This window comes from Oncorhynchus kisutch, linkage group LG10 (genome assembly GCF_002021735.2).
Source record: "Oncorhynchus kisutch isolate 150728-3 linkage group LG10, Okis_V2, whole genome shotgun sequence".
In the NCBI taxonomy this organism is placed as follows: Eukaryota; Metazoa; Chordata; class Actinopteri; order Salmoniformes; family Salmonidae; genus Oncorhynchus; species Oncorhynchus kisutch.
In genome coordinates this window covers 63,154,743-63,177,648 of record NC_034183.2, presented here as the reverse complement: position 1 = coordinate 63,177,648, position 22,906 = coordinate 63,154,743, and the positions used below count along the sequence as shown (strand labels likewise).

The window sequence follows — 22,906 nt, the reverse complement described above, 5'->3', positions numbered from 1 at the left end:
TAACGTGTTACGTGTCTGAAACTGTGTGTCATAACAGCTTGGTGGAGTTGTGTAGAACAGTACAGATATATTTATGTACCACAAGTCAAATTCATTGCAGACAGTCAATGAGTCAACATATGTTTACTTAACAGTTATATGGACATCATATGACACATACATCACATATTTCATGAAGGCCCATTTATCTTTGAAAACAAAGATACATCTACCAATGGAAATCTTACATTCAGATTAACTGCCTGTCTTAAATACTCTCCTGAAATACCTTTCAGTAGCATCATTACTCCTGAATACGTCCAAATGCTATGAAAGGGATCACTTATACTCAGTTTATTAGGTACACCACCTCGTTCACGAGTCAGGAGGCCGTGGCTTGCTATAGAAAGCAGGTAGACAGGCATCCAGGAATTCAGTTACTGTCCGAATGAACATTAGAATGGGAAAAACGAGTGACCTAAGCGACTGAATGCACAATTCATTGATCCTTGTCACGGATGGGCTATTGCATCAGCCGACCACACCAGGTTCTACTTCTATCAGCTTAAAACAAGCAGCTCCAGTTGTCACGCGATCACCAACACTGGACTATTGATGAGTGGAAAAACATTGCCTGGTTCGACGAATCCCGGTTCCTGTTGCATCATGCTGATGACAGAGTCAGGATTTGGCGTAACCACATGAGTCCCATGGCCACATCCTGCCTGCTGTCAACGGTACAGGCTGGTGGCAGTGGTGTAATGGTGTGGGAAATGTGTTCCTGGCAAAGTTCGATCCCTTGATACCAATTGAGCAATGTCTCCATGCCCTGAAGAATTCAGGCTGTTCTAGAGGCAAAGGGAGGTCCGACCCGGTACTAGATGGGTGTACCTAATAAACTGGCCACTGGGTGTGTAAGGCATGGATAGATAAATATACATCATATTTCACATTGACACAAAATGTGTGTAAGCAAAGCCCCTGCTTCTAGGAAACAGTCACCCCGTTCCTCAATGACAGTACAGTTTGTCCTTTCAAGTTTATTAATTCATATCCTGTCCTACATTCACACAGGCTTTTTGAACTGTGTCCCCCCCTCCCCTCCCCGTGCCACGCCCCGGCCCACGGACAACTGCAGTTGAGTGCTGACATGGCGCTACGCTAAAAGTATGCTATGATACCCAATGCTGTGCCATGGTTAAAAATGATACACTATGCCAGAGTGAGGCACACATAGCGAACCCCCTTGTTTAAAACACACAGACACCAGGAGACTGCTGTAACTGGACACAGGCACGGTGGCATTCGAAGGGAACGCCATCTGGGCCGATTTTACAACCCTGGCTGCTTTGCTTCCCCAATAGATGCAGGTGGCTGGCTACCATTGTTATGAGTCCATGAATGCATGAATGCCTTTCCTCTTAACATGTGATGGAACAACTTGAGACACTAATACAATGAATCAGACATTACAGAAACTGGGTCTGTGAGAGGGAAGACATTTCAAGCCCTTAATGATACCGCTCTATAAGACCCTATATGTCAAATGATTTGCTCCATGGTGGTATTCAGTCTGGTATTTGAGGTCACCTGCCTGAAAGCTTCTCTATGAAGGTCATTGAAAATCAGGCATCATAAACCAAAATCGTAATGTAGCCACACGTAAGGTATTTGACCTGTAAAGCTACACCTTGGAAATGTGACTCAGCTATTTTGTGACTCAGCTATTTTGTTGCATTGAAACAGTGTTCATAGGTCCTAGAATTGTGTTATTCCATTACCATCCATAAATAACCTAACTGACTAATATCAGACTTGATTTTCACAATGTCTGTATGCTCCATTACAAAATGGAGACCAGGATACCCTCCTGCTGCTGCTGTAAACAGTTTATTAAAATAAGGTGTGTGGGGCTCTCCATCGCCCCCTACAGGATGATGACGGGCTCTTCCTCCGACTGGCTCAGGTCCACGTGAAGCTCCAGATCTTGCTGCAGCAGCTCGCTGGTGGTGTCAGCATGGGACGAGCTCTGGGGAAGGGTAGCCTGGGACAGGCAGCCTAAAGAAGACATGGGCCGGTCCCGCACAGAGCTGCCTGAGGCTGGGGGAGATAAAGGGAGGAAGGGGGAAAGGTCAGGGTTTAGGGTTCAGGTGTCTGCTACAACCAACCTTAACAGCTGCACAGCAGCAATCGCAAAAAAGAATGCTATTTCCATGTGAGTGTTATTTCAGTACCATTCCATAGTAATCACTATTCCAGTTGGTGAAATTGGTTTATATGCTGCAAATGGGTAATGACACTGGTGTTGACCTACCTGAGCGGCTGCGCTGGGTTTTGGCACTCTGGGGTCGCACAGGGGTCACACAGCCCGGCTCTGTGCAGCCAGGCTTCTGGAACTGAGAGCGCATGATCTTGTCTTTGCTCTTGCACATGCCTGCTGTCATTAAAACAGCAATGTCACATCGCGACCTTGACATGGGAACGACAGGACCCCACCACAACCATAGCCATACTGTACCTACACACCCATACCAGACATACAACTTCTTCCAAGTCTTGAGCAAAATACTATTTTGACTCATTCAATGGTCTCATAAATTACTGGGAATCACAACACCAAATCCCAGGCATAAAACAGGACAGCACATCTCCCTCTTTCTTCCTTCAGGGCTTGATTTGTATGAACAGATGAAAAGGATATTAAGATAGAAATGATGGCATGCAAGCAGTGTTACCCCAGGTTATATTTACAGTCTGTTACAGACACCAGGCCTAATCTTCTATAACATAGTAACATTGGGTTCTTTCCAGTGTGGAACACTATACCAACCAGAGCCCCTCCCCCAACCCCATTGCAAGCCCATTCTTATTGCGAACTCACTTCCTTAAACCCTCATAAAATACTCCCTCCCATAAACTAAGCTCCTCTCTCCTTCCCTAAATCTCCTCACCCTCGTCCTTCTCCAGACCCTCGTTCCTAATCCTTCATCATACACCACTTTAACACTGTACTGTATCCCTCCTCAAATTCTCATTCCCAACCCAACAGCCCACTTTCTTTCTCAACCCAACCTAACTTTTCAGTCTCCTCCCCATTCTCTCCTGACCCTTCACCATGATGTCCCCACTCACTCTTCCTCCCCACACTCCACTTTACTCTTTATCTCTGCATCCCTGCACTGCGAGCCCAACTCTGGACACATGGTCCAGGGAGCTAGAGAGAGGAAACAGGCTAAGGGCAGTTGGGGACTGGACAGACGGCACGGTGTGAACATCATCTTAAGACGCGTTGTGTAACTGGGCCCAGGGGTGACAGTGAATCCTCGGATGTGTGCTTCACTGTCATTGAGGAGTCAGAACTGGAGTCTGGACATCACCTCTCTCCCAGGCCCGGACCATGACAGCTGCCCACAGCATGCAGACATGTCACACTTAACATTAGGTGACTTTTTGGAGCGATGGCATAAAAATACAAAATGGACCAGTGGGAATAGTTTTACTGCACTGCAGTTGCATTGAGTAACATGAATTAAGTAGTCTAGCTTTTGTTCACAATTGTCCAGATTCCATTTTCTTTTCAATACATGTAATTCTACTCTAAAAATACACAGTACTGTAGAGTAGAGCTGAATATAATCCCAGTCCAGAACCCTGTACCGTCTTTAGGATAGATGGTGGGTAGTCTGGCATCCACAGTCTTGATCGATCTGGTTTTCAGGCGGCCCTTGTAGATATGTCCGTCCAATCCCAGGATGTCCACCTCCTCCGGCTGACACAAGGAAAAGGTCAAATATTTCCATACCTAACAACTGTCAAATACACCTCAAATATACTCCGTACTCAACATGATAACTTGTATAAATGGCTCAACAAACGTGATTGACCAGGTGTATTCCTATGGGCTGGCAGTGGTCTAGTTGTCTGTCAGTACAGTAACCCACAGTAGGTGAGGTTGGTCTCACTCACCTGAATGCGCAGTGGGGAGCTGGAGATGGGCGGTGTCTCCTCCTCAGCCTGGATGAAGTGGCTGAAGTGCTGCAGGCGGGTGTAGCGGCGGTTGGGGTAGGTCACGGTGTGGCTGCCTCCACAGCTCCGGGACATGGCCAGGTAACTGTAGTCCGCCATCTCAGGGATGCGCTCGCTAGGATGGATACAGGAGTGGAGGTTGAAGGTCGGAAGATAAACACTTCTAGAGGTTTTAACAGTGCAGTATTTATAGTTTGTAGTTCAATTTGGTCACCTTGCCTCCCTGACACGTCTCTAAACCATAACAAAGCAATATGGACAACTTTTTGGTCCTTCCCCTGTTTCAATACATGTGCTCCCGGCTTCCCTGTCTGACCCTGGCCTGACTGACTGACTGACTCACTGCTTGGGCAGACTCTGGCTGGTCCTCTGCAGCGGGCTCAGGATGTGTGGATAGCGGGAGCTCCCGATCTCCCTCAGAGCCCCCTGGCTGTAGGTGCGCTCTGGGCCAGATAGGTGGCTCTGCACTCTCTCTATCTGCCTACACATCATGGTGTGGATCCGCTGCACCTGCATCATGGCCATTTCTGAGCTGGCCATCTCAAAGTGGCTGTGGTTGGTCCCTGGCCTCAGGCTGAGATGGAGGGAGAGCTGGCTAATGTCAGACACTTGTAACTATGGAACACTTCTGACTGATCTAGTGTGGGTGTTAGGTCTTTGGGGTAGGATAAAGTCGACTACACTGTATATTGGATATTAGGACACTGGCACCCCCTGCTGGTTAAAATGGGGCCAAGTAAGAGTTTCAGTTGTGATGTTTGACTGTCTGCTCTCACCTTCTGCAGTGCTGGCGAACCTGCTCAAGCTCATAGATGGTGTACGGTCGGTTGGACTTGTGGGAGGGTAGGCCAGGAGTGGAGGGCAAGGTGACCAAGTGCCTGTTGTCCAGTGGAGAGAGAAAGAAGAAAGAGAGGTAGGTGAATAAGCAGCACCATAATCCTATTATTTCAATTTCCACAATGTCTGTGTGTACTGTATAAAAATAGGACATTATTATCATTTACTTACGGTCCTGGGGTAAGCATATCGACTGGGCGGTCGCAGGAGATGCAGTGGAACCTTGCCACTAGTTGTCTATGAAAGGGACGTAACAAAGACAAATCAAATCCAACTTTATCGGTCGCATACACAGATTTGCAGGTGTTATAGCAGGTGTAGCAAAATGCTTTGTTTCTAGCTCCAACTGTGCAGTAGAACATCTAGCAAATACAATACAAATACACAAACAATCAATAAACAAACAAACAAACAAACAAACAAGAAATGACAGAACAAGTCCAATTAACAATCCAGAGTAGATATATCAGAGTGAGCATGTGTCAGAATCCAGAATATTAATATGTGGTGTGTATAGACAGTATATCATTTGGAAGGAAAATAGTGTGTACAGTAGTAGGTATATTAGGAACAGAATACAGTATATACTGTACATACACAGTGAGTAAACAACAGTATACAAACAGAACATAGACATATAGACAGAGTTCAAATTAACGCTAAACACAGGAAGACAATGAACGCATGATCATGTAGAACGACATAGAGGAACCTGGACTTATCATCATCCCTCCTGGGCCTGGCTGTGACCAGTGACTTACTTCCTGATGCCTGCAGCGTCGTCCTCCTTCGGGGCAGGCTGGGCCTGCAGCTGCTTACGGATGCTCTTCCAGCGGTCCTCCAGCTGCTTCTTCACAGGATCCAGCTCAATTCGGTCCAGCTACACAGATAGACAACAGATGTACAACAGGGATGCCAAAGATATAAACTACCACCAGACACACCATGAGATTTTTACAAACAATGCTATCTGTCACTATAAACACGTTCGTAAAACACTTAAAAACGTGTGACATACAGACTTGTGAGATATATGTTTTGGTGATAGCATAGTAATAACATGTGTGGCGCATATCAATGGACATGTAGGCCTATTATATAAACATCCATTTAGCAGGGTAACTTCCTGCTCAGTCCCACCTTGCACTCCATCTCGGTGGAGATTTTGTCGATGATTTTGTGCCAGTCCTGCTCCTGGCCGGTGATCTTGCTGAGCAGCTCCTGGAACATGGTGTTGAGCTCCTCTGTCATGGAGTCAAACTGCATGCGGCTCACCTTGGTCTCCAGGGCACGCTTGTCTGCTTTCTACAGGAAGAGAGGAGATGATTTTAAGGGTTAGGTGAAACCTGTATGGACTTGTAAGGATTAGGTGAAACCTGTATGGACTTGTAAGGATTAGGTGAAACCTGTATTAACTTGTAAGGATTAGGTGAAACCTGTATGGACTTGTAAAGATTAGGTGAAACCTGTATTAACTTGTAATGATTAGGTGAAACCTGTATGGACTTGTAAGGATTAGGTGAAACCTGTATTAACTTGTAAGGATTAGGTGAAACCTGTATGGACTTGTAAGGATTAGGTGAAACCTGCATTAACTTGTAAGGATTAGGTGAAACCTGTATGGACTTGTAAGGGTTAGGTGAAACCTGTATTAACGTGTAGGGGTTAGGTGAAACCTGTATGGACTTATAAGGATTAGGTGAAACCTGTATGGACTTGTAAGGATTAGGTGAAACCTGTATGGACTTGTAAGGGTTAGGTGAAACCTGTATGGACTTGTAAGGGTTAGGTGAAACCTGTATTAACGTGTAGGGGTTAGGTGAAACCTGTATGGACTTGTAAAGATTAGGTGAAACCTGTATTGACTTGTAAGGATTAGGTGAAACCTGTATGGACTTGTAAGGATTAGGTGAAACCTGTATTAACTTGTAAGGATTAGGTGAAACCTGTATGGACTTGTAAAGATTAGGTGAAAGCTGTATGGACTTGTAAGGATTAGGTGAAACCTGTATTAACTTGTAAGGATTAGGTGAAACCTGTATGGACTTGTAAGGATTAGGTGAAACCTGTATGGACTTGTAAGGATTAGGTGAAACCTGTATTAACTTGTTAGGATTAGGTGAAACCTGTATGGACTTGTAAGGGTTAGGTGAAACCTGTATTAACGTGTAGGGGTTAGGTGAAACCTGTATGGACTTGTAAGGATTAGGTGAAACCTGTATGGACTTGTAAGGATTAGGTGAAACCTGTATGGACTTGTAAGGATTAGGTGAAACCTGTATGGACTTGTAAGGGTTAGGTGAAACCTGTATTAACGTGTAGGGGTTAGGTGAAACCTGTATGGACTTGTAAGGATTAGGTGAAACCTGTATGGACTTGTAAGGATTAGGTGAAACCTGTATGGACTTGTAAGGATTAGGTGAAACCTGTATGGACTTGTAAGGGTTAGGTGAAACCTGTATTAACGTGTAGGGGTTAGGTGAAACCTGTATGGACTTGTAAGGATTAGGTGAAACCTGTATGGACTTGTAAGGATTAGGTGAAACCTGTATGGACTTGTAAGGGTTAGGTGAAACCTGTATTAACGTGTAGGGGTTAGGTGAAACCTGTATTCACTTGTAAGGATTAGGTGAAACCTGTATGGACTTGTAAGGATTAGGTGAAACCTGTATGGACTTGTAAGGATTAGGTGAAACCTGTATTAACTTGTAAGGATTAGGTGAAACCTGTATGGACTTGTAAAGATTAGGTGAAACCTGTATTAACTTGTAAGGATTAGGTGAAACCTGTATGGACTTGTAAGGATTAGGTGAAACCTGTATTAACTTGTAAGGATTAGGTGAAACCTGTATGGACTTGTAAGGGTTAGGTGAAACCTGTATTAACGTGTAGGGGTTAGGTGAAACCTGTATGGACTTGTAAGGATTAGGTGAAACCTGTATGGACTTGTAAGGATTAGGTGAAACCTGTATGGACTTGTAAAGATTAGGTGAAACCTGTATTAATTTGTAAGGATTAGGTGAAACCTGTATGGACTTGTAAGGGTTAGGTGAAACCTGTATTAACGTGTAGGGGTTAGGTGAAACCTGTATGGATTGGAAGGGTTAGGTGAAACCTGTATGGACCTGTAAGGGTTAGGTGAAGCCTGTATGGACTTGTAAGGGTTAGGTGAAACCTGTATTAACGTGTAGGGGTTAGGTGAAACCTGTATGGACTTGTAAGGATTAGGTGAAACCTGTATGGACTTGTAAGGATTAGGTGAAACCTGTATGGACTTGTAAAGATTAGGTGAAACCTGTATTAATTTGTAAGGATTAGGTGAAACCTGTATGGACTTGTAAGGGTTAGGTGAAACCTGTATTAACGTGTAGGGGTTAGGTGAAACCTGTATGGACTTGTAAGGGTTAGGTGAAACCTGTATGGACCTGTAAGGGATAGGTGAAGCCTGTATTAACTTGTAAGGATTAGGTGAAGCCTGTATTAACTTGTAAGGATTAGGTGAAGCCTGTATTAATTTGTAGGGGTTAGGTGAAACCTGTATGGCCTTGTAAGGATTAGGTGAAGCCTGTATTAACTTGTAAGGATTAGGTGAAGCCTGTATTAACTTGTAAGGATTAGGTGAAACCTGTATGGACTTGTAAGGATTAGGTGAAACCTGTATTAACTTGTAAGGGTTAGGTGAAACCTGTATTAACTTGTAGGGGTTAGGTGAAAGCTGTATGGACTTGTAGGGGTTAGGTGAAACCTGTATGGACTTGTAGGGGTTAGGTGAAACCTGTATTAACTTGTAAGGATTAGGTGAAACCTGTATGGACTTGTAGGGGTTAGGTGAAACCTGTATGGACTTGTAAGGGTTAGGTGAAACCTGTATTAACTTGTAAGGATTAGGTGAAACCTGTATGGACTTGTAGGGGTTAGGTGAAACCTGTATGGACTTGTAGGGGTTAGGTGAAACCTGTATGGACTTGTAAGGGTTAGGTGAAGCCTGTATGGACCTGTAGGGGTTAGGTGAAACCTGTATGGACTTGTAAGGGTTAGGTGAAACCTGTATTAACTTGTAGGGGTTAGGTGAAACCTGTATTAACTTGTAGGGGTTAGGTGAAACCTGTATGGCCTTGTAAGGATTAGGTGAAGCCTGTATTAACTTGTAAGGATTAGGTGAAGCCTGTATTAACTTGTAAGGATTAGGTGAAACCTGTATGGACTTGTAAGGATTAGGTGAAACCTGTATTAACTTGTAAGGGTTAGGTGAAACCTGTATTAACTTGTAGGGGTTAGGTGAAAGCTGTATGGACTTGTAGGGGTTAGGTGAAACCTGTATGGACTTGTAGGGGTTAGGTGAAACCTGTATTAACTTGTAAGGATTAGGTGAAACCTGTATTAACTTGTAGGGGTTAGGTGAAAGCTGTATGGACTTGTAGGGGTTAGGTGAAACCTGTATGGACTTGTAGGGGTTAGGTGAAACCTGTATTAACTTGTAAGGATTAGGTGAAACCTGTATGGACTTGTAGGGGTTAGGTGAAACCTGTATGGACTTGTAAGGGTTAGGTGAAACCTGTATTAACTTGTAAGGATTAGGTGAAACCTGTATGGACTTGTAGGGGTTAGGTGAAACCTGTATGGACTTGTAAGGGTTAGGTGAAACCTGTATGGACTTGTAGGGGTTAGGTGAAACCTGTATGGACTTGTAAGGGTTAGGTGAAACCTGTATGGACCTGTAGGGGTTAGGTGAAACCTGTATGGACTTGTAAGGGTTAGGTGAAACCTGTATTAACTTGTAGGGGTTAGGTGAAACCTGTATTAACTTGTAGGGGTTAGGTGAAACCTGTATTAACTTGTAGGGGTTAGGTGAAACCTGTATTAACTTGTAGGGGTTAGGTGAAACCTGTATTAACTTGTAGGGGTTAGGTGAAACCTGTATTAACTTGTAGGGGTTAGGTGAAACCTGTATAGACTTGTAGGGGTTAGGTGAAACCTGTATTAACTTGTAGGGGTTAGGTGAAACCTGTATGGACTTGTAGGGGTTAGGTGAAACCTGTATTAACTTGTAGGGGTTAGGTGAAACCTGTATGGACTTGTAAGGATTAGGTGAAACCTGTATTAACTTGTAAGGGTTAGGTGAAACCTGTATTAACTTGTAAGGATTAGGTGAAACCTGTATTAACTTGTAAGGATTAGGTGAAACCTGTATTAACTTGTAAGGGTTAGGTGAAACCTGTATTAACTTGTAAGGGTTAGGTGAAACCTGTATTAACTTGTAAGGGTTAGGTGAAACCTGTATTAACTTGTAAGGGTTAGGTGAAACCTGTATGGACTTGTAAGGGTTAGGTGAAACCTGTATGGACTTGTAAGGATTAGGTGAAACCTGTATTAACTTGTAGGGGTTAGGTGAAACCTGTATGGACTTGTAAGGATTAGGTGAAACCTGTATGGACTTGTAAGGATTAGGTGAAACCTGTATGGACTTGTAAGGATTAGGTGAAACCTGTATGGACTTGTAAGGGTTAGGTGAAACCTGTATTAACGTGTAGGGGTTAGGTGAAACCTGTATGGACTTGTAAGGATTAGGTGAAACCTGTATGGACTTGTAAGGATTAGGTGAAACCTGTATGGACTTGTAAGGGTTAGGTGAAACCTGTATTAACGTGTAGGGGTTAGGTGAAACCTGTATTCACTTGTAAGGATTAGGTGAAACCTGTATGGACTTGTAAGGATTAGGTGAAACCTGTATGGACTTGTAAGGATTAGGTGAAACCTGTATTAACTTGTAAGGATTAGGTGAAACCTGTATGGACTTGTAAGGGTTAGGTGAAACCTGTATTAACGTGTAGGGGTTAGGTGAAACCTGTATGGACTTGTAAGGATTAGGTGAAACCTGTATGGACTTGTAAGGATTAGGTGAAACCTGTATGGACTTGTAAAGATTAGGTGAAACCTGTATTAATTTGTAAGGATTAGGTGAAACCTGTATGGACTTGTAAGGGTTAGGTGAAACCTGTATTAACGTGTAGGGGTTAGGTGAAACCTGTATGGACTTGTAAGGGTTAGGTGAAACCTGTATGGACCTGTAAGGGTTAGGTGAAGCCTGTATTAACTTGTAAGGATTAGGTGAAGCCTGTATTAACTTGTAAGGATTAGGTGAAGCCTGTATTAATTTGTAGGGGTTAGGTGAAACCTGTATGGCCTTGTAAGGATTAGGTGAAGCCTGTATTAACTTGTAAGGATTAGGTGAAGCCTGTATTAACTTGTAAGGATTAGGTGAAACCTGTATGGACTTGTAAGGATTAGGTGAAACCTGTATTAACTTGTAAGGGTTAGGTGAAACCTGTATTAACTTGTAGGGGTTAGGTGAAAGCTGTATGGACTTGTAGGGGTTAGGTGAAACCTGTATTAACTTGTAAGGATTAGGTGAAACCTGTATGGACTTGTAGGGGTTAGGTGAAACCTGTATGGACTTGTAAGGGTTAGGTGAAACCTGTATTAACTTGTAAGGATTAGGTGAAACCTGTATGGACTTGTAGGGGTTAGGTGAAACCTGTATGGACTTGTAGGAGTTAGGTGAAACCTTTATGGACTTGTAAGGGTTAGGTGAAAGCTGTATGGACTTGTAGGGGTTAGGTGAAACCTGTATGGACTTGTAGGGGTTAGGTGAAACCTGTATTAACTTGTACGGATTAGGTGAAACCTGTATGGACTTGTAGGGGTTAGGTGAAACCTGTATGGACTTGTAAGGGTTAGGTGAAACCTGTATTAACTTGTAAGGATTAGGTGAAACCTGTATGGACTTGTAGGGGTTAGGTGAAACCTGTATGGACTTGTAAGGGTTAGGTGAAACCTGTATGGACTTGTAGGGGTTAGGTGAAACCTGTATGGACTTGTAAGGGTTAGGTGAAACCTGTATGGACCTGTAGGGGTTAGGTGAAACCTGTATGGACTTGTAAGGGTTAGGTGAAACCTGTATTAACTTGTAGGGGTTAGGTGAAACCTGTATTAACTTGTAGGGGTTAGGTGAAACCTGTATTAACTTGTAGGGGTTAGGTGAAACCTGTATTAACTTGTAGGGGTTAGGTGAAACCTGTATTAACTTGTAGGGGTTAGGTGAAACCTGTATTGACTTGTAGGGGTTAGGTGAAACCTGTATAGACTTGTAGGGGTTAGGTGAAACCTGTATTAACTTGTAGGGGTTAGGTGAAACCTGTATGGACTTGTAGGGGTTAGGTGAAACCTGTATTAACTTGTAGGGGTTAGGTGAAACCTGTATTAACTTGTAGGGGTTAGGTGAAACCTGTATGGACTTGTAAGGATTAGGTGAAACCTGTATTAACTTGTAAGGGTTAGGTGAAACCTGTATTAACTTGTAAGGATTAGGTGAAACCTGTATTAACTTGTAAGGATTAGGTGAAACCTGTATTAACTTGTAAGGGTTAGGTGAAACCTGTATTAACTTGTAAGGGTTAGGTGAAACCTGTATTAACTTGTAAGGGTTAGGTGAAACCTGTATTAACTTGTAAGGGTTAGGTGAAACCTGTATGGACTTGTAAGGGTTAGGTGAAACCTGTATGGACTTGTAAGGATTAGGTGAAACCTGTATTAACTTGTAGGGGTTAGGTGAAACCTGTATGGACTTGTAAGGATTAGGTGAAACATGTATGGACTTGTAAGGGTTAGGTGAAATCTGTATTAAATTATAAAGATTAGGTGAAACCTGTATGGACTTGTAGGGGTTAGGTGAAACCTGTATTAACTTGTAAGGATTAGTTGAAACCTGTATTAACTTGTAGGGGATAGGTGAAACCTGTATTAACTTGTAAGGATTAGGTGAAACCTGTATTAACTTGTAAGGATTAGTTGAAACCTGTATTAACGTGTAGGGGTTAGGTGAAACCTGTATTAACTTGTAAGGATTAGGTGAAACCTGTATGGACTTGTAAGGGTTAGGTGAAACCTGTATGGACTTGTAAGGATTAGGTGAAACCTGTATTAACTTGTAGGGGTTAGGTGAAACCTGTATGGACTTGTAAGGATTAGGTGAAACATGTATGGACTTGTAAGGGTTAGGTGAAATCTGTATTAAATTATAAAGATTAGGTGAAACCTGTATGGACTTGTAGGGGTTAGGTGAAACCTGTATTAACTTGTAAGGATTAGTTGAAACCTGTATTAACTTGTAGGGGATAGGTGAAACCTGTATTAACTTGTAAGGATTAGGTGAAACCTGTATTAACTTGTAAGGATTAGTTGAAACCTGTATTAACGTGTAGGGGTTAGGTGAAACCTGTATTAACTTGTAAGGATTAGGTGAAACCTGTATGGACTTGTAAGGGTTAGGTGAAACCTGTATGGACTTGTAAGGGTTAGGTGAAACCTGTATTAACTTGTAAGGATTAGGTGAAACCTGTATGGATTTGTAAGGGTTAGGTGAAACCTGTATGGACTTGTAAGGGTTAGGTGAAACCTGTATGGACTTGTAAGGATTAGGTGAAACCTGTATGGACTTGTAAGGATTAGGTGAAACCTGTATGGACTTGTAAGGATTAGGTGAAACCTGTATGGACTTGTAAGGATTAGGTGAAACCTGTATGGACTTGTAAGGGTTAGGTGAAACCTGTATGGACTTGTAAGGATTAGGTGAAACCTGTATTAACTTGTAAGGATTAGGTGAAACCAGTGTGAGCTTGTAGGGATAAATACATATGTGTATGAACTTGTGTATGGACACGTATGGGCTTGTGGTGACTTGTATGGCCTTGGTAGGGTTTAGCATGGGCTGGTAACAGGTGAACTTGAGCATGTTGGGATTTGTAGGTACCCATATGGTCTTGAATGGACTTGTGGAAGCTCGTCTAGACTAACATCAACATGAGAACTTGTGAGAGTTCACCTGAGTTGAGTATAACACAGTGAGGGAAAGATAAACTATGCCATGTTGTGGTGAGAGACTTACGATTTCAATCTCCATCTCCACAAGCTCTTTGTCAGCTTTCTTCTCGTCCAGTTCTTCCATGGACTTGTACAGATGCTGTGACAGAAATACATTATTCTGTGGTTTGGAACAGAAGTACAGCATGGAGCATCTCCTATTCCCCTATGGCCCTCCCTCCCAGACTCACGTCGATGTGGACCTGTTTCTGGCCGTGCTCCTCAATCAGGTGGTTGGCTGTGCCGTGGAGCTTCTCACACTCAGCCTGCAGCTGCATGATGGCTCCCTGAACGTCATTCATCAGCTCCGAGCTCTGGCAGAAACAACACAGAGAGACAGGGTTCTATGTCTGTAATACACAGCCATGGCCCCACTGCCATGTAGAGCCTGGCACTGACACACTCCTTTCCCTCAACACACTGCTGCCCTGATAGAGCTTCCCTTATATATCATCTCTAAACGTATCCCTCCCTCAGGGTTCAACATAGCAGACCCATTATTTAATTAAAACCCTTTGGTACTCTGTTTCATCCTCTATCCTGGCCCTGCCTATAGTACCTCTGCTCCAGGTCTGCCTCCTCCCTGCTGATTCATGAATCTGCTAACCAGGCCCTGCAGATTCTCATAGCGCTGGAACAGCTGGCTGACCTTCCTGCTCACGTCTACAGAGCAGGAGGGACACGTGGAGCCTTGCTGCCCGCCTGCCTGACCACTGCCCTGGCCCTGCTCTGACCCCTGGGGCTCCTGCTGGAGGCTCTGGGAGAGCAGCGAGGAGGAGGACGCCATCATGTCCTCCAGCATGCCTCGCAGGTTGTCCATCTGCAGTGAGAGGGCAGTGTGAGGGCCATGTTGGGGCCACTTGCTGCTACATTATGGATGATGCTGTCTCAGCTATATTCTACAGTTGAAGGTTTTACACTCTGGTGTTAGACCTGACAGTGTATTCAAATGTCTATATGCACTGGAATGTCTGTCTGTCTGTCTGTCTGTCTGTCTGTCTGTCTGTCTGTCTGCCTGTCTGCCTGTCTGCCTGTCTGCCTGTCTGCCTGTCTGTCTGTCTGTCTGTCTGTCTGTCTGTCTGTCTGTCTGTCTGTCTGTCTGTCTGTCTGTCTGTCTGTCTGTCTGTCTAACCTGATCCTGTAGCTGTCTGTCTTTCTTGGTCTTCTGCTCAGCCTTGGCTGATGTGTTCTCAGTCTTCAGCAGTAGCACCTCTTCCTCCACTTTCTGCACTGCGTTCCTGAACACAGAGTGGTGGAACAGGTGCACCAGGCCATGAGGAGCAGGACACCACCTCTCTTCCAATGGAAAACTACCACATCTCAACTGGCCATAAAACTGCTGAGGGAAGAACGGCTCGTAATAATGTCCGGAACAGAGCAAATGGAATGGCATCATACACCTGGAAACCATGTGTTTGATGTATTTCATACCATTCCACTGATTCCGCTCCAGTAGTTACCACGAGCCCGTTCTTCCCAATTAAGGTACCGCCAACCTCCTGTGTTACAATTTACTTAGACTACCAAATGATGTCAAATGTAGTTTCCATATAAAACTATCTATAATTTCTATTTAGCCTTCCTGTGTGCTCCTGTGTCATTGTTTACCTGAGGTATAATATCTGCAGTCTGAGCTGGCCTTGCTTAGGAGAGTCAGAGGAGTCCTCACTGTCTTTGGCTGTTTCTGAGCCTCCCTCTGAGCCCTGAACTGTTCCTATGTTCAGAATCAGCTGCTCCAGTTCTCCCAGCTATGACAGGGACATGGGGCCATCAACAATGTGTGTGTGTGTGCGTGTGCATGCGTGCGTACATCTTCCTCGCTCACCTTGGCTCTGTCACCCATCAGGCTGTCGACCAGAACTCTCAGATGAGTCAGTTGATCCAACAGATTGTCAGGCACATCCCTGTCCCCTACACATTCAGGACAAAAATGGTCATCCCACACAAAATACATAATTCAGTAAAAGAAAACATAGAATAGCCATACACTATCCAATCTCCACATTGTTATCTTACCCATGTCAGGGAGGTGCTCCCGGAGGTGCTGGAGCTGGGCCTGGTCAGCCTTGCCTGCTTCCAGCAGCTCTACTCTGGTCTCCAGGGTGTTGTGTCTCTCCCGGAGCCTGCCCACGTCCCTCAGGGCCTCCACTGTCTCTGGGTAACGCTCTGCCCCGCTGGCCACACGAGACAGGGGTTTGCTTCCCACCATCAGAGCTCCATCAGAGAGGGACTGCTGGGGCAGTGCCCCCCCATGCTGGCTGGCAGTGACAGTGCCAGGAGTGAAGGCAGCAGCTCCATCAGAGAGGGACTGCTGGGGCAGCGCCCCCCCATGCTGGCTGGCAGTGACAGTGCCAGGAGTGAAGGCAGCAGCTCCATCAGAGAAGGACTGCTGGGCCAGCACCCCCCCATGCTGGCTGGCAGTGACAGTGCCAGGAGTGAAGGCAACAGCTGCATCAGAGAGGGACTGCTGGGGCAGCGCCCCCCCATGCTGGCTGGCAGTGACAGGAGTGAAGGCAGCAGCTGCATCAGAGAGGGACTGCTGGGGCAGCGCCCCCCCATGCTGGCTGACAGTGACAGGAGTGAAGGCAGCAGCTCCAGTATTGGCATTGGCAGAGATGCTGAAAGGAGTCATGGTGGTCATGACAACTGATGTGGGGACAGGGACTGAGTGCTTGATTTCCTATTGGAGAAATAGCTACCATCAACACAAAGCTAATGTCTATTCCTATGTCTTGTATATGATTGCTTGATAAAGGAATCTCGCTCTTTCAAGCAAGACATAAGACATGCCTTTTGCAGATTCTGTTGCTCGCTAACCAAGGTGGTCTGCATGATGTCCCAGGTCACACACTGGATGAGCTCGTCTGGGTCTGGGTAACGCCCAACTCTGTCCTGCAGCTCTTTCTGTGATAGAGAGAAGACAAGAAAGAGGAAGTCATAATTAACCTCTTTTTACTAGAGTTAGCTACTACAGTACTATACTATTGTTTGTCTCCTCTTAACAATGTAGTATATAATTTCTGAGCTTGGAAAGTAGTCTCCTCAGTTCCAACTCACGGTGGCAGAGTCCAGGTTGTCCAGTCGGTGGCAGTACTGTTCCACTTCGTTGATTCTGTCAACCAGCTCACTCATATTCAGCTGGAACCCAAAAATACCCAGAGCAACGTCATGCTACCAGATGGAAACAGACATGTAGGATGATCCCTATTATCCTCACTCTATTGTTGGGGTGAGTGACAGGCCAGGTTGCCAGAGATAAGCTGTGGCTCTTTGATGCTATTGCCCTCTGTATGACTCCATGTCCCCTACAGAGAGGGATGGAGGGAGGGGACCAGGGCCAGGGTGGATCGGGCTCTACATGACTCTATATTTCACCACTGTGTGGGGTGGTGAGATGGAGAAGGATTCCCTAGGGATGAGCACTGGGTATATCCCCTACTGTAGATTAATGAGGGAGATGAGCAAGGTTGCCAAATGTTATCTATCTGCAATCCCTCCTCACTATGAGGGTTTGCCAGTATAGATGTGTGTCTGACCTGGTTGAGTTGGTTCTGGAGGCTCTTGACCTCTTTCTTCAGGTCGTCTCTGGACTCCTTCAGGTCCTGGATCTCCTTCAGCAGATCCTGGATCAGCGACATAGACTGGAAACACAACAGAGTGTGTTCGAAGGACTCAAAGCTCAAAGAACCTCACATCACTGGTCAGATCACTTAACACAATCATTACCTTTTGACAGTTTCTGTTATGATGACTGAATCGTAGGCTATAGAAATAAAGAGGGTCGCACACGCGATATATAAGCTCCCAGTAATGTATTGGGTAAACCTCCAACATTTCTAAATCACTGTGCCATATTCAGGGTGAATCAACACGCATGGTGATCTCTTAGCATTAGGTCTAAAGCTTTTTCACAGCCTCTTCATGCCCAAAACACTTGAAACTGACTCAGCCCAGTTCTCTAATCTCCCAAAGTAAGACTCTGTGAAACTTTGAAGCGGTCAGGGGACTCAGTAAGGTCTAAATCCAAAGCCATATACGTGACTATTTCCCAAGCTACTTCCTTTGAAGATCAGTAGGAAGATCCTAAACCGCTTCATTTAGGACGGATCCCAAAACCGCTCTCCATGGCTCCATCCAGTTGACATTTCACCCCAAGGGAGGTTACTAGGACACCACCATCCATATGCAGTAGATGAGATACACAAGCTGTTACAAAGCAGCGGTAGGACCTGTCGGTCTCCAGATAATCCATGTTTTTCAGAGTACATAACCCCTGCCCATATGGAACCACTCCACTCTCTAACACAGCTGAGGCCTTGTTGACAGAGTAAACCCACACATGTGCTCTGGGTGTTGCAAATTAGAAATAGGTTGTGTTTACTAAGCAAAGTTGAAACAGGTGGCTCTGAACGTATTGATCAGAGTTCCAGTGGGTTTGTCTAATGCACCCAGACATGAAACGACGCATAGCGACTCCACTGAGCTGCACAGGCCGTCAAAAATTTGTCTGAATAACTAATAGGTTGTTCAGTGAGCTGTAAACGTGGAAGGGATATGACCTGCGTGTATGGAATTTCTGGAGGAGACCACCTTTTCATTGATCGCCTCAAGCATCTCAGAGACATGAGATTAGGCAAAACATGATCATATCTTGTAAGCAGGACTAGAATATTCTAACCTGGCAACCAACCCAACCCCTAATGACAAACAAAGAGACAATCAACTGTATTTGTCACATTTTGATGGGTGGGTCCAGGGTAGAGGTCCACCGATTAATCGGAATGGCCGATTAATTAGGGCCGATTTCAAGTTGTTTTTTTTTCACACCTTTATTTAATCTTTATTTAACTAGGCAAGTCAGTTAAGAACACATTCTTATTTTCAATGACGGCCTAGGAACGGTGAGTTAACTGCCTCGTTCTACGACAGATTTTCACTAGTCCAACGCAATAACTGCCTGCCTCTTGTTGCACTCCACAAGGAGAATTACGCGAATGCAGTAACCCAAGGTAAATTTTTTGCTAGCATTAAACTTATCTTATAAAAAACTATCAATCAATCATAATCACTAGTTAACTACACATGGTTGATGATATTACTAGATATTATCTAGCGTGTCATGCTTTGGTATAATCTGACTGAGCATACAAATATCTAAGTATCTGACTGAGCGGTGGTAGGCAGATGAAGGCGGGTAAACATTCATTAGTCAAAGGTTAATGAAATACAAATGGTATAGAGAGAAATAGTCCTATAATTCCTATAATAACTACAACCTAAAACTTCTTACCTGGGAATATTGAAGACTCATGTTAAAAGGAACCACCAGCTTTCATATGATCTCATGTTCTGAGCAAGGAACTTAAATGCTAGCTTTCTTACATGGCAAATATTGCACTTTTACTTTCTTCTCCAACACTTTGTTTTTGCATTATTTAAACCAAATTGAACATGTTTCATTATTTACTTGAGGCTAAATTGATTTTATTTATGTATTATATTAAGTTAAAATAAGTGTTCATTCAGTATTGTTGTAATTGTCATTATTACAAATAAACGTTTTTAAAAAATCGTCCGATTAATCGGTATCGGCTTTTTTGGTCCTCCAATAATCGGTATCAGCGTTGAAAAATCATAGTCGGTCGACCTCTAGTCAAGGGTATGGTTAATTTCCTATGAGATTATTATGATACTTTAAAAGCTCCTCGTGAGGCTGATTGGACATATTGAGTTCACAGGAAATGATAATTGCCTACATCAGCAAACAGTAGGTAAAATGTATGCATCGTCCTATTCCCTCAAAGGAGCTGGGCTCCCTAACCAGGGGACATCCCCAACCGTATCTTCCTCAGACACAATGTCCCTAGTACCCTGTCTGTTGGTCTGTGAGGATGTTGTTTAGACAGAGTGCCCAACCTCCTTCCTGTTTCTGCCACAACATCTGGGTCATCATCACCCACAAGTATGTTGCAAATGGTAACGGACAGGACAACCTAAATACAAGCCCCTTCTGACAACAAGCAAAACTCTAGTAAAAGGGGTAGGAAATGAGTAACTAACATATTGTAAGTACACTAACTTTTACTGTCCCAACGATAAGGAAGTTATTTGCGATTGGGAAGAAAGCCATCCACTCTACCTCCCGGTTACTCTTTAGTCAGCCATTAACTGGCTCTGACTAAGATGGCCGGTGGCCTGGAATCCTTCCACGCCACTGTGAACACAGAGCGCCACTCAGGCAGACTTTTCGCTACCCTCTCAGATCCAGGACATGTACCCTGTGGGGTCACAGCGGAGCACACCTTTATCAATCACAACAATCCCCTGATAACCTCTGCCATGGGGTAAGAAGAAAGAGACCCTGGCTAAGGGCCTGTATGCGGGAAATTCAATATGCTGCTATGAGTTGTGAGACAGAAACTGATGGACATTGTGTCTTAGTGGGGTCTTAAGGGATATAGCAGACAGGGCCAGTGAAGGCCAGACAGGGCCAGAGAATGCCAGACGGGGCCAGAGAATGCCAGACGGGGCCAGAGAATGCCAGACGGGGCCAGAGAATGCCAGACGGGGCCAGAGAATGCCAGACGGGGCCAGAGAATGCCAGACGGGGCCAGAGAAGGCCAGACGGGGACAGAGAAGGCCAGACGGGGACAGAGAATGCCAGACAGGGCCAGAGAATGCCAGACAGGGCCAGAGAAGGCCAGACAGGGCCAGAGAAGGCCAGACAGGGCCAGAGAATGCCAGACAGGGCCAGAGAAGGCCAGAGAGGGCCAGAGAATGCCAGACAGGGCCAGAGAATGCCAGACAGGGCCAGACAGGGCCAGAGAAGGCCAGAGAGGGCCAGAGAATGCCAGACAGGGCCAGAGAAGGCCAGACAGGGCCAGCGAGGGCCAGAAGTCCAGACAGGGCCAGTGGTCCAGACAGGGCCAGTGGATACTGGTATTGACCCACAGTAGTATACCCACAGGATACATGAATGATTCAGAGGATTTTCAGAGGCACCTTCGCCTGTACCCACTGGATGTCCCTCCCTCATATCACCTGAGTGTTAACTGGGCAGGTCTGGGCAACATCAGTGAAGATAGCTAAGTCCTGTGCAATCTTTCATCTTCCTACTTGCTTTATTTACACAGACTGTAATGTCTCTATCAGTGTCCATATTTCAAACTCAGACATTTCAGATACCAGCAGAGATACAGTTCAGAGTGTGGTATGAAGTACTGGACCGATACTGATTCTAAATCGTGTACACCCCAGGAGGTTGGTGGCACCTTAATTGGGGAGGACGGGCTTATGGTAATGGCTGGAGCTGAATAGGTGGAATGGTTTCAAACACATCAAACATATGGAAACCACGTTTGACTCCGTTCCACTAATTCCATTCCAGCCATTACAATGAGCCGTCCCCTCTCAGCAGCCTCCCCTAGTGATCTGTACTACTCAGCTATTCAATTTTGTTCTACAGCATACACAGGGAACACAGGAGTGGTGCTTATCTTTGGGGAGTGGCCTTTCCTTTGGAAACTGGAATAGAGACACAGCGAGGTCATTTGAGAAGACAGTGTGGTGCCCATCACCTATTGTGCTGTGCTCTGTCATCAATATCCTTATCCAGTGTTGAGTGTTCTGAAATGCTCACCATTCACCACACAGACAGGCCCCCAGCTGCGGGACAGGGCTTTGATGAGCAAGCACTCAAGGACTTAATACAGATAAGAGGGGCTGAATCACTTGCCAGCAGCATATCCCCCTGCATTCCACTGCTGGCTTGCCTCAGAAACTAGGTAGTTGGTCCTGGTCGGTACCTGGATGGGAGACAGAACGCTGCTGGAAGGCCAATAGGTGGTACTCTTCCCTCTGGTCTAAGGAGATTCAGTGTCCCAGGGCTGTCTTTCAGTGTCCTGACTCTGTGGTCACTAAAGATCCCATGGCACTTATCATATGAGTAGGGGTGTTAACCCCGGTGTTGTGACTAAATTCCCAATCTGGCCATCTGGCCATGCCATCATTGCCATCTAATCATCCATAGCTTCCAATTGGCTCATTCATCCCCTCTCCTCCCAACTTTAACTCTTCCCCTTGTCATTGCTGTAAATAAACCTCAGACTCTAACATCTGTCACAAGATGGATGTCTAGTCTAGAATACCCAGTGGAACTGTAATATAATCATATTTCTTGACCATTGTGGCCATTTTTCTTTGACCACAAAATTGTTTGACAGATTCCTAAAAACTGATTTGGCGCCTATTTTATGACAAGCAAAATTGTGCACCACGGACAAATCAGAGTTTCAACACAGTTTTGACTGTTGATCAGGGGAGGCAGCACTGCCACAGCAGCAATGTTCAACTTTCACCTGTCCTCGCATGACATTATTTCAATTTATAATAAAATTATGACTCAGCGATGACAGTGTGATATTAATAAATACATTTTGAGGAAGAGCCTGTCTCACCTTGGACACGCCGTCCTCACTCGCCTGAGCCTTGCGGCGGAGCTGCATCAGCTGCCACAAGTCGTTGACCGGTGTTGTGGTTGAGGCAGTGCGGCTCAGAAGATCGGTACCGCTAGGAAGGTTCTCCAGCGCGGCCATCTGTCTCTCGATCTGCCGAAGTTTGTCTTCCATGTGATGGTACGGGCTAGAGGACTTGGTCAGATGCGGGCCATGGGGCTCCTGTGGCGGGGCATCCTGCTCTCTCCAGCCGGTGGTCACATTTTGGATTTTCAGGTGTCCCAGGATAGCGTGGAGGAGGGTATGCAACGCATTGAAGTTGACAGCTCCAACTTCAGGTGTCCCGATCGACAGGTTCACCAAATCGAACAAACTAATGTCAGCTGACATTTTGTCTCACACTACTTCTGAGTTAGTTATTAAACAGTATTTACGAGGGATATGAAAGATATATCTTCTTCCAATATTGCCATCTTATTTTGTAAAAATTCAACGCCAGAAAGATTCAATTAAATAACAATATTTTTTTTAATCGACAGGATCGAACGCAAAAAAAATTGAAATGTAAAATTATAGAAAAAAAATACTCTTTGATTCTTCTGTACTAAATAAAAAAGTGTCTGTAAATTATAATTAAATATTCCCCAAACAGTTACTTTTCAACACTTGTTCGTTGCTACTCAATCTCGGTT

General features: G+C 44.8%; 2 protein-coding genes across 2 annotated transcripts; both read right to left on the bottom strand.

Annotated features, from left to right (window-relative positions):
* Nucleotides 1-107: 107 nt before the first annotated feature.
* LOC109897388 (glutamine-rich protein 2) lies at nt 108-16,444 on the bottom strand. The gene is made up of 12 exons (XM_031834654.1): nt 15,778-16,444; nt 15,587-15,672; nt 13,953-14,075; nt 13,787-13,861; nt 5,983-6,147; nt 5,604-5,722; nt 5,014-5,079; nt 4,782-4,883; nt 3,946-4,120; nt 3,637-3,748; nt 2,294-2,413; nt 108-2,079 (listed from the first exon to the last, which is right to left on the bottom strand). The coding sequence occupies exons 1-12, from the start codon at nt 16,400-16,402 to the stop codon at nt 1,907-1,909; spliced, it is 1,941 nt and encodes a 646-aa protein (XP_031690514.1). The 5' UTR covers nt 16,403-16,444; the 3' UTR covers nt 108-1,906.
* A 29-nt stretch (nt 16,445-16,473) lies between these two features.
* On the bottom strand, nt 16,474-22,725 carry LOC116375958 (uncharacterized protein C16orf96). The gene is made up of 4 exons (XM_031834987.1): nt 22,218-22,725; nt 17,298-17,402; nt 16,819-16,899; nt 16,474-16,665 (listed from the first exon to the last, which is right to left on the bottom strand). Exons 1-4 carry the CDS (start codon nt 22,602-22,604, stop codon nt 16,474-16,476), a joined length of 765 nt encoding a protein of 254 aa, XP_031690847.1. The 5' UTR covers nt 22,605-22,725.
* Between the last annotated feature and the right edge of the window lie 181 nt (nt 22,726-22,906).

What these genes read in the sequence shown, in the direction of transcription:
- LOC109897388 (XM_031834654.1), bottom strand. Translation starts at nt 16,402, where the DNA reads ATGACCACCATGACTCCTTTCAGCATCTCTGCCAATGCCAATACTGGA. An exon ending in TGGAGATGGAGATTGAAATC is followed by an intron (nt 6,148 to 13,786) that starts GTAAGTCTCTCA and finishes CTCTTCCTGTAG; the next exon opens with AAAGCAGACAAGCGTGCCCT. An exon ending in GACGCTGCAGGCATCAGGAA is followed by an intron (nt 5,080 to 5,603) that starts GTAAGTCACTGG and finishes TCCCTTTCATAG; the next exon opens with ACAACTAGTGGCAAGGTTCC.
- LOC116375958 (XM_031834987.1), bottom strand. Translation starts at nt 22,604, where the DNA reads ATGTCAGCTGACATTAGTTTGTTCGATTTGGTGAACCTGTCGATCGGG. An exon ending in GTGAGGACGGCGTGTCCAAG is followed by an intron (nt 17,403 to 22,217) that starts GTGAGACAGGCT and finishes TTGTGTTTCCAG; the next exon opens with TCTATGTCGCTGATCCAGGA. An exon ending in ACAACCTGGACTCTGCCACC is followed by an intron (nt 16,666 to 16,818) that starts GTGAGTTGGAAC and finishes TCTCTATCACAG; the next exon opens with AAAGAGCTGCAGGACAGAGT.